This window comes from Porites lutea, chromosome 3 (assembly GCF_958299795.1).
Source record: "Porites lutea chromosome 3, jaPorLute2.1, whole genome shotgun sequence".
Taxonomy (NCBI): Eukaryota; Metazoa; Cnidaria; class Anthozoa; order Scleractinia; family Poritidae; genus Porites; species Porites lutea.
In genome coordinates, this window is record NC_133203.1 from 4336875 (window position 1) to 4352061 (window position 15187).

A 15187-nucleotide genomic window follows, 5' to 3' on the forward strand; every position below is an offset into this window, starting at 1 on the left:
GCTAAGTTACGCTACATCTACAAGAATAAACGCTGTTGGAACCAAAGTTCAGTTTGCCTTTACTGTACCAGTTGGTGGTTTCATCCCGGCCCGGACCTCAAGAGAAGTGACGGCTCTTTACCGCAAGCGAGTTGCAATTGAGTCTAGTTTTCCCCCAGTTAATTGAGAGTTAAAGCGCCGAGTTCCCGTTCAGTGTTCAAATCGTTCGAAAGTGGAAAAACCTTCCGTCACACAAGAGGAGAAGGCCGATTCTTATTTAAATCCTTTGACATACATACAACCTCAGTCAAAAATCTTGGGACATTAACGCAACAGCTAGTGAAAATAAGGCACTTTCTCTCCCCCCCGGTTCAGTGTTGACGTTATGTCTTCATATCTTTTTTAACACAATCAACATTGCTGAGGGGAGGGGTACAGCAGAAACAGGCTCTTTCAACAACATTTCCAAGCATTTATATCAGGTAAAGTACGATTTTAATAAGTAAGGTCTGTTTTCGCGCCTCAATTCCTTAGGTGTCCCAAGACGTTTTGACCAGGGTTGTAGGTTCCAGAAACAATCGATTTCAGTCTCCATACAAATCCTTATATTTTGAAGGTTTCGCTACAATGCCGATATGGACATATCTCCAGCTTTGGCCACCTGTGGTAAAAGCTTTACAGAAAGACTACTTGTGATAGTTCCAATGTCCTCCTGTTTTACTGAGAATCGCATTTGTTCGGATGGTGAGATTACGACTATGATGACTATATTTTGAGCTACCGACGTACAAACAAGGACAGTCCGAGCTGGATGTTCAAAGCTGAGTTACATAAGCGACGATTGCCTTTAACATAACACTTTGAACATTTCGCAAGCAACTCAGTTAAAATCACTTAAGATAAGGAGCGGGGCGAAGGAAGCACGGTGACCCCATCTTTTTGTTGCACTTTTTCCAACCTTATACGTAGCTATCAACTGTATTTACGTTTCAACTTAGACACGAGTGATGTTTTCATTTTTGGCACTCATAAGCTTGCATAAAAACAGTCTATGATTCAATTCCATGGATCAAGTACAACAGGCAAAAAGTCAAAGGGGACTTCCTGTTAGCGGTTAATTTAAGGTGGCTTGGCATTTTAATGGTGAAGGTTGAAGGGTTTTCAAGAGTGAATACCTCCCAAGTTTGAGCATAAACTACGCCGCCATTAACAAAGATTTGGAAAAATCACCACCCCAGCTGTATTATGAAAATTTGTTATGATCAGCGTTAGAGACATCGGAGTTGTCATAGCAACGAAATGACGCTATAATTACCTATTTTACTTGTAGCCGTATTTCTGAGCACCGGGAACTCATATATACATACATAGCCCCTTATTATTGTGTCTGGTCGTTTTAGCGCCATCGGCACTAATTGGGGACAAAATCGTTTACGGGAGCGATTTCCTCCAATAGCTGCCTCAATTTTCGTGAAATATATCGAGATATTTTATGGTCAGAAATGCACTGTAAAACTGGCCCATCTTGATATTCGGCCGTTAGTCTGTAGAAAACGAAGCGCTTTCAACGAATTTTCACCTCATAGTAGTTCTAATTTTTTGTCGCAAATTTCGTAAGAGCCTCATTATTTAAAGGGTATTGTCTCCAAGTTTCATTTTCACGTGAACAGCAGTAACTAACAAAGCATTTGAAATACGCAGAAATGTTGGCTATTGTTGTCCACGAAAATATGAAACTTGGAGACAATACCCCTGAATAACTCTCACTTGTAAACGCGAAATTAGTGAATTGTAGCCCTTATTTTACTGCCTTACAAGATATCAATTATTTTGGAACTCAAAGGTCATATAAAATGACTGTTAATCTCGATAATCTCAATTTAAAAAAAATCTATCTAGCGGTTTCAAAATTATTGTCTTATTTGTTTGAGTAGACCAGAATGTTTACAAAACCGCTAACAAGAGCGTCTAAAAACATACTAATCAAATCCTTCTTTCTAGCAATCGGCTACAAAACAAAGGATTGTACTGAAAAATTTTTGGGGCTTACCTGTGCTTAAATTTCTCCAGAGGCTTGCTTTACATTTTCCATATATTTGTCTGTTATTTTTCGTGGGACTTTCTTACAGACAAATGTATAGAAGAGGGTCTCAATGGGGTTGTTCCTGTTACGGTTATCGGCTAAAATTTTGGCTTTTTTACGGCTATCGGTTAATTTTTTTCAGTTACGGTTAACAAAAAAGTTAAAAGTTAATTTCTTTTGTTTCAAAGAGCTAAATATGAATAGACTTGATTTTTTTCTATCTTCAAAAGTAAAATAAAGGTCGTATAAACATAACAACTTTCTTTAATGTTCCAGACATGTTTCGACGGTACATCCATCATCTTCAGTGTTACATATTTTGAAATCGCCGTTGAATTTAAAGCGCGCGATCTTACAAAGTTCGTTACATTGCGTTTACGCACAAAAAAATTAAATGAGTGACGCTTAGTTTTTTACAGGGAGAGAGTCAGGTTAATGTGTTTCACCTGCTGGTTGAGATCGGGCTTCTCCCATTTTATAAACATGGATTCCTTAAGCTTTACTTGGTACTTAGTGGCCGCAGAGTCCAGGATCTCGAAGCAATCCGGTGTGCAGGATGCTCTACAAAACTCTGAACTCTGCAGATGTTTAAAAACGTTCGAAGACCTGTCTGAAAGTAATTATAAGTGCTCGCGCACTCGTGTGGAGAAGTGTCGGCTGGTTTCACCAACATAACAAGCATTACAACTTGCACACGAAAATTTATAGACCACACGCGTGCGTAGCCCCTCAGGGACAGCATCTTTCACATTAAAAAGATTCCTGACTTTGAAAGTAGTAAAGACTGGCTTAAATCAATAGGTTTACATAACCGGTTAGCAAGTTTGCGTATACTCCTCTGTGCTATCTATATTGTTGCTGCTATCTAGACCTTTTGGCAAAAATAAAGGTCTTAAGATCATCTCGGGATGAAATAAGCTATTCTTTTGAAAAATTTTGACATTTGATAGATCATACTTTTTATAAAGTATTTCACTTCTGATATTATTTTACGCATAGAAATGCCAATAGTCAATTTAAAAATAATCTGTGTGTAAAAAGCAAAAGCAGACACGCGAAAGCCCAACTTAAGGCCGCCTGACTTTATCCGTCAATTTTAACGGACAGTTTGAAGATGGATTATTCATTTCAGATAGCCTGTGTACAGACGCCCCCCACCCCCTCAACAACCCCACCTCAGAAAAAATCGGAGAAGGGGTACGGTGTCTGTGAGGTAGGGGGCGACTTTACACAGGCTAGTCTCAGACGGATAATCCATTTCTTGCTATAGTATGAGAGCGGCCAATGACAAAATTCCCGTGTTCAGTATTTTTAATGATAACAAAAGGACTGTACAGAACGATTGTTTGCCGTTGCCTTATCCATAGGCCTCATTATTCCGCACGGCTAATGGGTTTCGGGTCACGTGGTCCGAGCGAGTCTTTTTTTTTTCTCAGATACGCCACGGAAATGCCTTGAACGAGATAGCCTGCGTAGCAAGCGTTTCCAATCGAGTTATTGCGCGAAAGTTAGAGCGGAAGCAAAAAAAGTCATTCATTTTTTTTTTTTGCTCCTTGTTCCAGCTTTCTAGACGAACCTCGCGAGGAAACGCTTGCTACGCAGGCTATGAACGAGATTGCTTGGGAAGACGCCGTACAGGGACTAGGTATGGCCCCGGGGGGGGGGGGGGTACTGCCATATATGGGCTATATAGGTATGTGCCGCTGTGAAGGGTATGGTTTTCAAGCAGTTTACTCTAGGATAGGGTATATAAATCAGAGCGTTTGGCTCTAGAATAGGGTATCATTTTTCAGGAAACTGATCAGTTGGTTGAAGATTTTATCTAGACTAGGTTCACAGCTACTCTAGGATAGGGTGATTTGGGGAGTTTACTCTAGTATAGGGTAGCAAAATTCAGCTGAACTAGCTCTGGTAAAGGTTAAGGGTTCCAGGCTCCCAGCGGCACATCCCCACCCAGAAATTCTTAAAGTGCCCCCCCCCCCCCGGGGGGTATGGCAATGTCTACCGTAGGGTCAGACAAAACTGACAGGGAATTGTTACGGGGAGTTGTTGTTTATCGGCAACGTGTTTTATAAACAGTGACATCTCTGCGTGTTGTTTCACTAGTATTTCGAGAGAGCGGCGGAAATGGAGCGTAGGTCTAGGTCAACACCTAAAAGGCGGTTGGCCTAACGTGCGTACCGAGTCAAAGTAGCCAGGAAATAAAAAACACAATCATGCATAAGTGAGTTTAGCACCTTCCTTAAAATTAACAAATCTGGGATCAATTTCTTTTACGGTTAACTCTTTTTTACCCTGTTTACGGCTAACCGTTAAAATTTTTCAATTTTTACGGCTATCGACTAAATTTTTGGCCGTTTTACGCCTATCGATTAACCCCGTTGAGACCCTCATAGAAAATTTAAAAAAGTGGTTCTAGGTCTTCTAGCGCATGTAACGCCCTCAATTTTTTTCAGTAGAATCCTTAGGAGTGAAGCTTTAGTTTACAAATCATATTTTTTCAGAACAACCGTTCTACGGAAATTAGTCTACATTAGATTCTCATACAAATACTGTAATTTCTAACGCATCTGCCTACTCGTCAAGATGGCGTCGAAAACCGTGACAAGGTCTATTGTTTACAAAGTACTGTGAAACGAGATTCTTCGAGTTTTCGCTTCTGTGTTTTCTGCAACATACCCTTTAGGTGTTACTTGTGCATCAGCGGAAATTAGCATGTGCATTTAAACACATGTTTCCTTTCAAGGTTATTTGCAAGGTGATTAGTCCATTTTAAAATTTCGGCAACGCTTGGAATGTGGCCAACTTTCATTTTGTGAAATAAATATTAAATTCCCTGCGCAACGTAGCAAATTAATGTTTACTTGAAAATTGTAAAATCGACGCTGTTCAAAAGAGTTTTAACCGACGTTTCGGCAGTGTTGCCTTCTTCAGGGTACAAGACTAAACGACACTATTTTTGTAACCTCAAGAAGACAGTATGGCCGAAATGTCAGTTGAAACTCCTTTGGACAACGTCGCTTATCAGCTTTCATTTTGGCCGAGTGCGACCTGGGGTTTAGTTTAGCAACATTCAAGATGGCGGATCAATGTGAAGCTGCCGAAGGTGAACTAAATTTCCATAAAATATGCACTGAAGCGAGAGAAATCCAAATTTCAGAGGGGAATTTGGAACGCAATTACCCTAAAGGATTAAGGCAAGACATTCCTTGAACTGAATAAGCTGGCTGAGTCAGTTGTGAAAGGGAATTTTGGCGAGCTTCGTGAGCGCACCAATTACTACAGGATCGACGAGATATGTCCTATGCTTCAACGAAGCATGGTCCACGCAAAGACCGCGATTATTCGCCGTCTTAGTCCAAAAATGAGCATAGTACATCTGTGGATTGTTTTCTTCGACCTTCCCATGCCTTATGAGGTCTTTGATCTCTTGAACAAGGAAATTCTTGGTCTGATTTTGGTGGCTTTAGAAAGCAACTTGGTAAAGGAAAAGGAGAGGCAACGCTGATGGTGAACTCCGAGAAGAAGGAAACAATGGTCTACAAATCTAAAGAGGAGATTTTGAGAGCAAAATTTCTCTTATGGATGCAGGAATTCGTATGGGATATAGTCAGGATTAGTCAACAATGAATAGAGGATGCAATGTTGAATCATACAGTAACAAGTATTTCCCTAATACCTCATTGACAAAACCCTGTCAACCTTTGTGCTTGGACGATAACAAAAAAGACAGATTGCCTACCATGGATCATGGCAAGTATTCCTTATTTTCTTCTCAGGACGTATAAGTCAGTCGAAAACATCCCAACTATTTCTGCTATTGGTCTTATGCCATGAAGAATGAACCGATACAGGAAAACCATCAAGTTTATTTCATACATGGAAATCATACTTAAAACATCACCAACTCAAAGATTTCCCAATTTTTGGAGAAATCGGAGAAATCAAATCACAGTTTTTGTTAGGCACCTCTCTATGTCCTTTACCACTTGAATTTAGTAATTTTGGCAAAAATTGCTAAATTTTTCACAATTTTTCACAATTTTTGGAGAAATCGCAGAAATTGCAGAAATCGTAGTGTTTGCTGGGCACCCTTCTTATACCTCCTTTACCACTTGAATTTAGTAATTTTAGCAAACTCTGTGATTTCTCTAATTTTTCGCAAATTTTTGGAGAAATCGCAGAAACTGCAGAAATGGTAGTTTTTGCTGGGCACCCTTCCACCTCCTCTAACACTTGTCTTAATAAATTTTAGCAAAAACTGCGATTTCTCCCATTTTTCACAATTTTTGCTACTGCGTGCAAACTTGGACATATCTCGCTGTTCCACTTTTTTTAGTCATACATGTAATTGTAAATAGCAAGAGTACTCAAAAGGACTTGATTGTTGGCTAGGACCTGCGCTTGTATTCTTTAGAGTTTGATTTGAATATTTGATTTCGGGCCCAAAGTTTCAAGAAATGGGCTCCTGCCCAGAACGTGTATATAATTTTGTCTATAATGCTTGGTAAGGGAAAATACGCGGATGTAACTCAATGTAAATCTCTATATACTCCAAATGTAGGGGTTACCTGGTAATAAGAATGCGAGGACGGTCCAGAAGAACAAGCTGAGATCACCTATAAGAACATGCTCCATTCGTATTTACCCAAAAGATTCCTTTGTGGTGTATTTAACTCTTTCTTGTACAGTGAAAACGAATTATTGCAAACGGGGGTCGCCATATGTAAGGGAATCCGGATTCCAGAATCCGTGAAAATTTTGTTTATGGAATCTGGAATCCTGGATTTTGGAATCCGGAATACGGCTCAAGCTTTAATCTCGTAAGAAAAACCGTGAAGCCACAGCGTTATCTGGGGACAAACGAGTTTACGGAAACAGCCGAGAAGAAATTGAGAGTTTTGGAAAAGAGCCAAAAAGTGAAAACACGACCAGGAAAACTTTCAGTGACATGTTCTTGTCCTCAGTAAACAAAGGTAACCTAGAAATTTTGGATTTACCTGCTGGTGACGTTGACCACTTATTGACAAAGTTTTTTTCTACTGAGCAAATTCTCTAAGCTTGAAAAGAATTTTCTGGGGCAATGTCTGACATGGCATAAATTCCCTCCAAAATCCTGCTTTTTTTCGAATTTTAGCCTTTTCTTGAATATATGAAGTACCCACCAATGTTATAGGTAATAACACTGACCAGATGGCAATTTGAAATGAAAACAGGGGGAAAAAACCAATTTTTCGCCGCTGGCTCTACAATGTAAGCTTACGGTACTGTCTTTTAGATCCAAATTAGAGCTAAAAGCTAAGGTTTGTGTGAAATTTTGGCTTTGATAACGAAGAGCATAATTTGATTACTTTTGTTTGTTGACAAGTCAATGCGCGATTTTCTCAAAGTTCAGCGTTTGGATTTGGAAGAATGTGTTTTGGTGAGATCCTTATCTTTTTGACACTTCTGGAAAGATGTCCTCATACCAAACTGCTGTATGATGATAATAAGACCTTTTGACCAGAAACTCCAGGATTGTTTTGTGTTCCTTGCACTCTTAAACTAGTCTTGTGCTGCATCCCTGTTTGAGTCCAACCACATTTTTGCCCTGCCCGAGCTTAGCTGGACATAATGCCCTTTCAAGAAAGAAAAATTTTATTTGTGGCTCTGTAACTGGTCACTTAACAGACCATGGTCCGCAGCTACTAAATAGGGGTTTTACTGTAAAGTTGTAAGCGTTAACCCTTAAGAGTGACCAACATCAATTTTCTCCTAACAACATCAGCAGATCATCAAGAGTAAAGGTTATGAGAATTAGTAAATTGATTACCGAAGGGAAAATGCTTTGATCTTAAACCAAATTCTCTTAACTATTCTTAAAAGAAATGTATGGAGATCAGTCTGGAGATATTGTATGTGGATCTTGGGCCTTAAAGGATTAAGTGCCAGTACTGGAAAAAATAACTTGTTTCTTTCTTTATGTTTTGTTTTGCCTGTAGATCACAGATTCCACCTTGAATCACTTGTCCGTTTGGTGCTCAGGCCTACAGAAACTTGTGAGTCATTATTACATTTTAACATGTACATTTGATTAAAGGAGCACTGTCACAATGATCCTTTAGAGACACACACGCACACACAAGAAAAAAAAAATGAAATTAAAATTGAACAAAAATCAAAAAAATTAGCTTTGGTAAAGTAGAGAGAGGCCAAAGAAGTAAAATTCAACCAAAAACTATTAACCCTTAAATCCTAGTCTGAAATGTCACACATCTTCACCATAACCCTGTGGGGGGTGCGGGGAAGATAGATGGAGGTGGAAATGTATGACATTTCAGACTACTTAAATCCAGTGGTGACCAACTTTCAATTTCTCTTTAAAGTGACAGTGCTAAAGCAAATGGAAAGGTAATGAGGAAAAAGGAAATGATAAACAAATTCTTTTTTACCTTTGCTTAGAGTCTTTCTCACTGTGAGTTGATCACTGATGATGGCATCAGACACTTTTGTGGAAGCCCCTGTGCTGTGGACCACATTGAAGAACTAGAACTGCATAACTGTCCTCTTATCACAGATAACGCCTTAGACTACTTAATGTAAGTATCTGTCGAAATGAAAACCTTGACTTCATGACGTTTCATTTGAGTGGATCTAAGTCTATTTAGGGCGAGTTCGATTGATTCCGGAATAATAATAAATGGAATTAACTTTAAAAATCGTATATTTTGGCATTCATTGCATTGCAATGTCTAGAAACAGGGTTGTCACTAAGATTTCAAGTTGCCGGTTAAATACAACAAGTAGGCGGGGAATCAAATGGCTAGGGATTTCTTTTGGTTCTATTTTTCTTCTATTTTCCAATAAAAGTAGCCGGGGGCCATTCTTTTAGTAGCCGGGGAAAATCCCCGGCCCCCGGCTCTTAATGACAACCCTGTAGAAATCTCCTTAAAATAAAATATTCCAGACTTTGATGCGTTTTAGTGGTCCAAAAATCACGTTACAAGAGATTTGTTACAAAAATATGTAACACAATCTTGTTCCAGAATACAATCAACTTAAGGTGCCAAAGGCACCTTAAGTATGACTGACGGAGAGGCTTACTGATCCCTTTCCTGCACCCCACCTCTCCCCAGATGTCATCGGTCAAAAGTGGCTTAACTTTGTTAACATGTTTAATCCTTGCCTTAAAATTGTGCACATATCAAAGTTTTATTCACGTCTAAAAAGGCATTGTTTTGGTGTCATTACTTTTTGTGTCGGTTGCAGTAATTGTAAACATCTAAAAAGAGTAGAACTTTTTGATTGTCAACTTATCACCAAAGCAGGAACAAGAAAACTTAGAGTAGCTATTGCATATGTTATTATCTGTGTACTTTCTGTTTTTTTACTTGCTGTTCACTTGATTCTCATGATAACTTAACGCACAAAACAGCTCCCCTTCACTCTTTTTAACCTTCAGGTGCTTTCAGGTGGCTTTTTCTTTGCTTTCCTTGCTTTTATCACGTGCTGTCAGCCTATTTATCACGTGCTTTCAATTTACCCATCACCTGCTATCAGCTCATTTGTCAAGTGCATGTACTTATAGTTGGTTTATCTGTTATCATGGGCTGTCAACTCACGTTTCATTGGTTTCAGTTTACTTATATTGTGCTGTCAGCCCTTTAACAAGTGTTTAAAGTTCACTTGTCACGTGGTCACAGCTTATGTAAGGTGCTTTTAATTAACTTGTCACGTGCTATCAGTTCACTATTCATTTGCTTCCAATTCACTTATCATGTGCTCTCGTGATCTTTCATCACGTGTTCTCAGCTAACTATAAATTCTGCTGAAAGCTGACGGGAACTATTCCGCACTTTTAGTTGTCTCATTACCTGTTCACGTGCCTTCAGCTCTTTTGTCACGTGTATTGCAGCAATAATGCCCATCATTTAACTGTTTTCCCTCCCCAGGCTCATCTACCAGATCTAAAAGTACACGAATACTTTGCACCCCTGACCCCTCCCCCTAAGTGTAGGCGGTGGACGACAGAGAATGTGCCGTTGCTGTGTTGTGCTATAGTACTGTGTTATAACGTACACATAACTCACCCCAAGTACTCTCTTATCGTGATAGTCTCAATCGCTCTGCATACTGTAGTTGTAAAGGATGTGAAGCCTTCTAAGAGAAGAGGTAGTGATTATTTCTACTCAACTTCCTTCCCACTCGGCAGCTCGTCACGCAATCCTCTTATCCGTGACGTGGTCAAAGATCTTCAATACTGAAGAGTACATGTACCTGCATTTTGGTTGCAAAGTAAACTACGGAAGACCGCACGCGCACGGAACGTACACGATTGTAAACGTTTAACGACACGCTTACGATTGTCCTCTTTTTGCAGGGTAACAGAAAGTGTAGGTATTGCCTCGTATTGTTTGGTACAGCTAATGTGTTAGTCTCTTTTGACACATTGCTTGGAATCACCCACCGCTTCCCTCACTAGAGAATCATTGGGTTGTGACCAAGAGATGATAAAAGGAGGGAGTAATCGCGATCGTCCTCACCGGGCTTATTCCCCAGTTTAATACCTCTGGTACTATTTTTAGTGACAAAATGGCGAAGTAGTTAAGAGCCAATAGAGAGATTAAGATTCACGTTTACGGCATACGGCAAACGGCAAACGTCAGTTGAAAATTTCTCAGAATAGAAAATAAGCAGATAAAAACAGTCCAGAGCGATTCTTGTGGACAAAACTGTCATAAAACTACTTATTTTTGTGTAGAAGCAATAAACAGTAAACGAAAAATAAGGGGAAAACTTGGTCACGTGGTACAAATTCACGTTTGCCGTTTGGCGTAAACGTGAATCTTAATCTCTCTATTGTCTGTAATTTTCGAGAATCGGTTGACAGTCGTGAATTTTTGAATTTCTTCATATTTTGCCCACATAATCTCTATAGTACACTTATTTCAAAAATCACATTAAAACTTGTAACGGCTTTTTATTTTTTCCTGAATCGGGCAAAGTTTGAAAAACGCCAAATCGGCGCTCTTTCGAGTATGAAATTAGCGAAAATTAAGCATTTTCTTCGCGCTCGTACATAAAAACGGGATGACATCTCTAAATGAAATCAAGTCACAAGGAAAACACAGACTTGTACTTTATAATTCTACAATTATCTTTAGATAAGCTGTTTAAATGTGACTGTGTTGGCCGCAAGAAGAAACACGATTGCGGCTCTCTGCCAAAAATGGCAAATTTGACCTAACTTCACCATCGAGAAAAACAACTGATACATGGAATTGCAACATGAAACAAACACTATTTTAAAGCATATTCTTTGCCGTTTCTTGTGTTAAAAAATTTTTGGCGGCATTACAAAAGTGCGTCGCTGAGACACCGAAACGTGCAGCGTAGTTTCGCACGTTGGAACGCTGAAAACAAGCTAGCCGCGAGTGTAGGCACACAAAAGTTTTTGCTAACTTAGCTTCTTTTACAAGGGGCACATCACGGGAAGCTCTAAAAATCTTTTGAAAAACGCTTTTCAATTTGATGGTTATAAAAAAGAAGTAAGTAGATTAACACTGCATTTGATTGCACGCAAGTAGCTGAAAAAGACAACGCTGTTAAGTTCTCATGGAGTGTAAATATTAACTTCGAGTTTCTGTACCTAAAATAAAGCCGCTAGAAACGGCGTGCTAGCTCTAAATAGGATTCGAAATCTCTAAGAATTACTTACCACAGTCGTTTCAACCGCAAGTGGCCGCAGTTTACTGAAATCTTCCGTCGTTTAGCCTCAGACTAAACGCTGTGATGCGTGATGAAAGCCCGTGTGTAATTTGAGTCTGGTCACGCAACTGTACAGACTAGGATAAATCATCGCACGAGTGTATAATTAACACTGTTTTTTTTAGTTTTATATTTTATATTCCCAAAACATGTGGAACTAAACTTGATTTTAGGATGTCACCAGCCGAAACTCAAATAGAGAAAGAAAACAAATAGAGTAAGCCGAGTCTGCAAAACTTTTCACACTAGTTTTTTTTATTTGCACTTAGCCTTCTGCGCCTTTGCTTGTAATAAACTAATCTTAACCCCGCTTAGCTTATAGACTTCTTTATCGATCACCTCAGTATGAATTGAGAGATTTAGGTACACACGTACGCCATATGCAACATGAGGGTAGAGCAGGGAAATGGAAACGAGTAAAACTGTTTAAAGAAAATTGGCCAATGCTCCGCAAAAGAACATTCCTGAAAAACCACAAATCGAAAATGGACAATGGACACATTTGATGAGCGAAATACAAGTATTTAACATGTTTAAATTACTGAAAGTAGTATTGCTTTGCTCCTCTGCAGCAAGGGCATCTTCTGGCGAGACCTCAACCTGCTGTTGACGAATTGTACTGATCCCTCGCCCCCCGAACAGAGGCCCTTAAAGGCCAGTCTACACAGTATGGGGTAGACCAGAATGTACGTACTGCTAGCTCCCGCCTGAAAAAAGGTGTAGTCATCTGGCTCTATCCGCCAACATCCCCCCGGCACTTGTTCGCAGACTAGAAAATAAACCAATTCACTGACAAGTTCTTTTTCATAACGTCAAAATCCGTCGCGAAAATGAAAAAAAATGCTTTAAAGTGCCTCAGCCATTTTACTTACCATCTTTTAACCAAATACGTTGCGGAGAAAAGAGATAAAAGGCTGAAAACAGCCTTTCATTTCGATTTAAAATTTCAGATGGAGAATGCGCTTTTCCTAGGTCTGCACCTGCAGTGACTTGTGTGCTAAAACTCCTTCGTGGTGGTATCTCTCAGGCAAAAACGACCGCCTAGCGGCGAGGAGCGAGGAGAGAAGTCCGTGGCCATTTTCGAAAAGAAAAAGAAGTGTAAAGGCAGCACCTTCGTCGCTCAGAAAACGTCTGCGTATATAATTTTCTTCAGGCCGCACAGAGTCATCAATTAATGTGCCTTTACGGACCCCTTTTAAATGAGCAGCCAGCATGGCCAGTAGGCTGTTCTGAAACGGTACAACGTGCTTTGTTCTCCGCCACCCGGAACCAAACATTTAGCGGTGGTGAGGAAAAACTTTTGATTTTATGTGCCAATTTTCTGGATCAAACAAAGTCTGTTAGCTCTAAATGTAGTGATAAAGACATGAATTTTTGTATGTGTAGGGTTGATCCTAAAGGAGAACCCAATGCCAACCAACCCACCCATCTCCTCCTCCTTCCCTAAAGTAGACTTTTCATGACGTTAGCATAATCACCTGAGACCTCTCGTAAAGTTCACTAAAATAATAGCAAGCACCTTCGTAGCCTGTTCACAGACCCTCTAATTTTTCATTAGAGATCGTCGATCTATTTTCTCTTTGGAGATCGTCGATTTTGCGTATGAAAATAAAAGCCGCGGGGATTTATTGACCAGTAGAGCAAGGGGCTCTCTCTCGCGCGTTCGCTTCGCTCGCGTGCTCGTCTATTTTCGAAACGAAAGAGGAGTGTAAAAGCTGCACATTCGTCGCTCAGAAAACGTTTGCGTATATCATTTTCAGTTCAGGCCATACGCAGTCATCAATCAATGTGCCTTTATGGACCCGTCTATGAGCAGCCAGTAGGTTGATCTAGAACGGTACCACGTGGTTTGTTGCACCGCTACCCGGAACCAAACATTTAGAGGTGGTGAGGAAAAACTCTTATTTTCATGCGCCAATTTTGTGGATCAAACAAAGATCACCTAACGTAAGTGCAGAAAACCTTACTTTTATCATTAGCATGGTAGGGTCGATGTTTGGTTATTGCCCTACATACTCACGTGACTAACAAGTCAGGAGCATACCAAGTGACTCACGACATCTTTTCTATGATCGCAATACGTTCAGCATTACTGGGGCCACAGGCGCCACAAACCAAGTTTGGATATGTGCGAGATGCTATACGAACATACAACAAAGACTTGCACCGTAAAACACTTATACCAGGAATTTCTTTTTCGGCGCGTTACGAGTCACGCACTTCCAGAATGTCATCTTCCCTCGTGTTGACAGATTGAAACATATACAAGCTTAACTTCGATTCTGGCGTGATGCAGAATTTAGTTAGCGGTACTGTGACCCCGTCTAGCATTTAAATTCAGGTAAGTGAATAACGTTTCTGATATTAAGGTTTCAATACGATTAAAACTATAGCAAGCGAGTATTTCGACAATATTCCCCTCTACTAACTGTGATTTGAACTGCGTATTCGTCTCTTGATTATGTTTTATCGCAAAAATCAGTTGAAAGGAATCATGTTAAACCGAACAGAAACGCCGAAATATAATCTGAAACCGTTACAACTCTGACTAGGGTTTAAATGTCGAAGTAACCGTTTTTATGTACGAGCGCGAAGAAAATGCTCAATTTTCGCTAATTTCATACTCGAAAGAGCGCCGATTTAGAGTTTTTCAAACTTTGCCTGATTCCTGAAAAAATAAAAAGCTGTTACAAGTTTTAACGTGATTTTTGAAATTAGTGTACTATAGAGATTATTTGAGCAAAATATGAAGAAATTCAAAAATTCACGACTGTCAACCGATTCTCGAAAATTACAGACATTGGCTCTTAAATAGCGAAAACTTATATCTTTTAAGGATACCAATTATTTCAGTTTTGAGATCCTTGGCAATATTCTTTGAGTTGCCGTCATAGGATATCCCATAATAGTGAACTTTACGCAACAGGACGGGAGAGGAAAGAAGACGGCAAACCTTGTGTGACAAGCGTGACAATAATTTTGTTTGTAATAACTTTTCGCCAAACTCCAATTTCCTTCAAATAGATCTTTTTGTAAAAGACCAGAAAACATTGATGTTAGTGAAGATCACGACAAAACACGCACGTAATAGCCTTGTCACGTCCGTCACGCGCATGCAATTTGCCGTCCTGTTGCGTAAACTCACTAATAATAAAACCAGAATTTGGCGTCAACTTTGTGACGTCATTTTCCCAACAAAACTTTTAGGGTCTAAAAAAACTGAAAAAAGGGTTTTTTTTCATAAAGAAAGGATGAAAACTGGGTAAAGGCTTTAGCCGGACTAAAAATGTTATTTGAATTTATATCTTGAGAAGAATTCGTAGGGAATAAGTCCTTTTTGTCCTCTGTTGTGCTAGTGAAGTTAAATGTCTCTGTCTT

General features: G+C 39.6%; 2 protein-coding genes across 2 annotated transcripts in view; one reads left to right on the forward strand and one right to left on the reverse strand.

Annotated features, from left to right (window-relative positions):
* Positions 1–62: 62 nt before the first annotated feature.
* The window catches only part of LOC140930242 (sperm microtubule associated protein 1-like), a 182946-nt gene continuing 167821 nt past the window's right edge, over positions 63–15187 (reverse strand). Inside the window, exon 5 of the mRNA XM_073379918.1 lies at positions 63–73. The gene's annotated coding sequence lies outside the window, so the exon portion shown is untranslated. The remainder of the gene's footprint in view (positions 74–15187) is intronic.
* LOC140931458 (F-box/LRR-repeat protein 20-like) overlaps positions 5382–15187 on the forward strand; it is a 70313-nt gene continuing 60507 nt past the window's right edge. The window contains exons 1-3 of the mRNA XM_073381271.1: positions 5382–5543; positions 8044–8100; positions 8504–8640. Of these exons, the coding sequence (XP_073237372.1) occupies positions 5382–5543; positions 8044–8100; positions 8504–8640 (356 nt within the window). The remainder of the gene's footprint in view (positions 5544–8043; positions 8101–8503; positions 8641–15187) is intronic.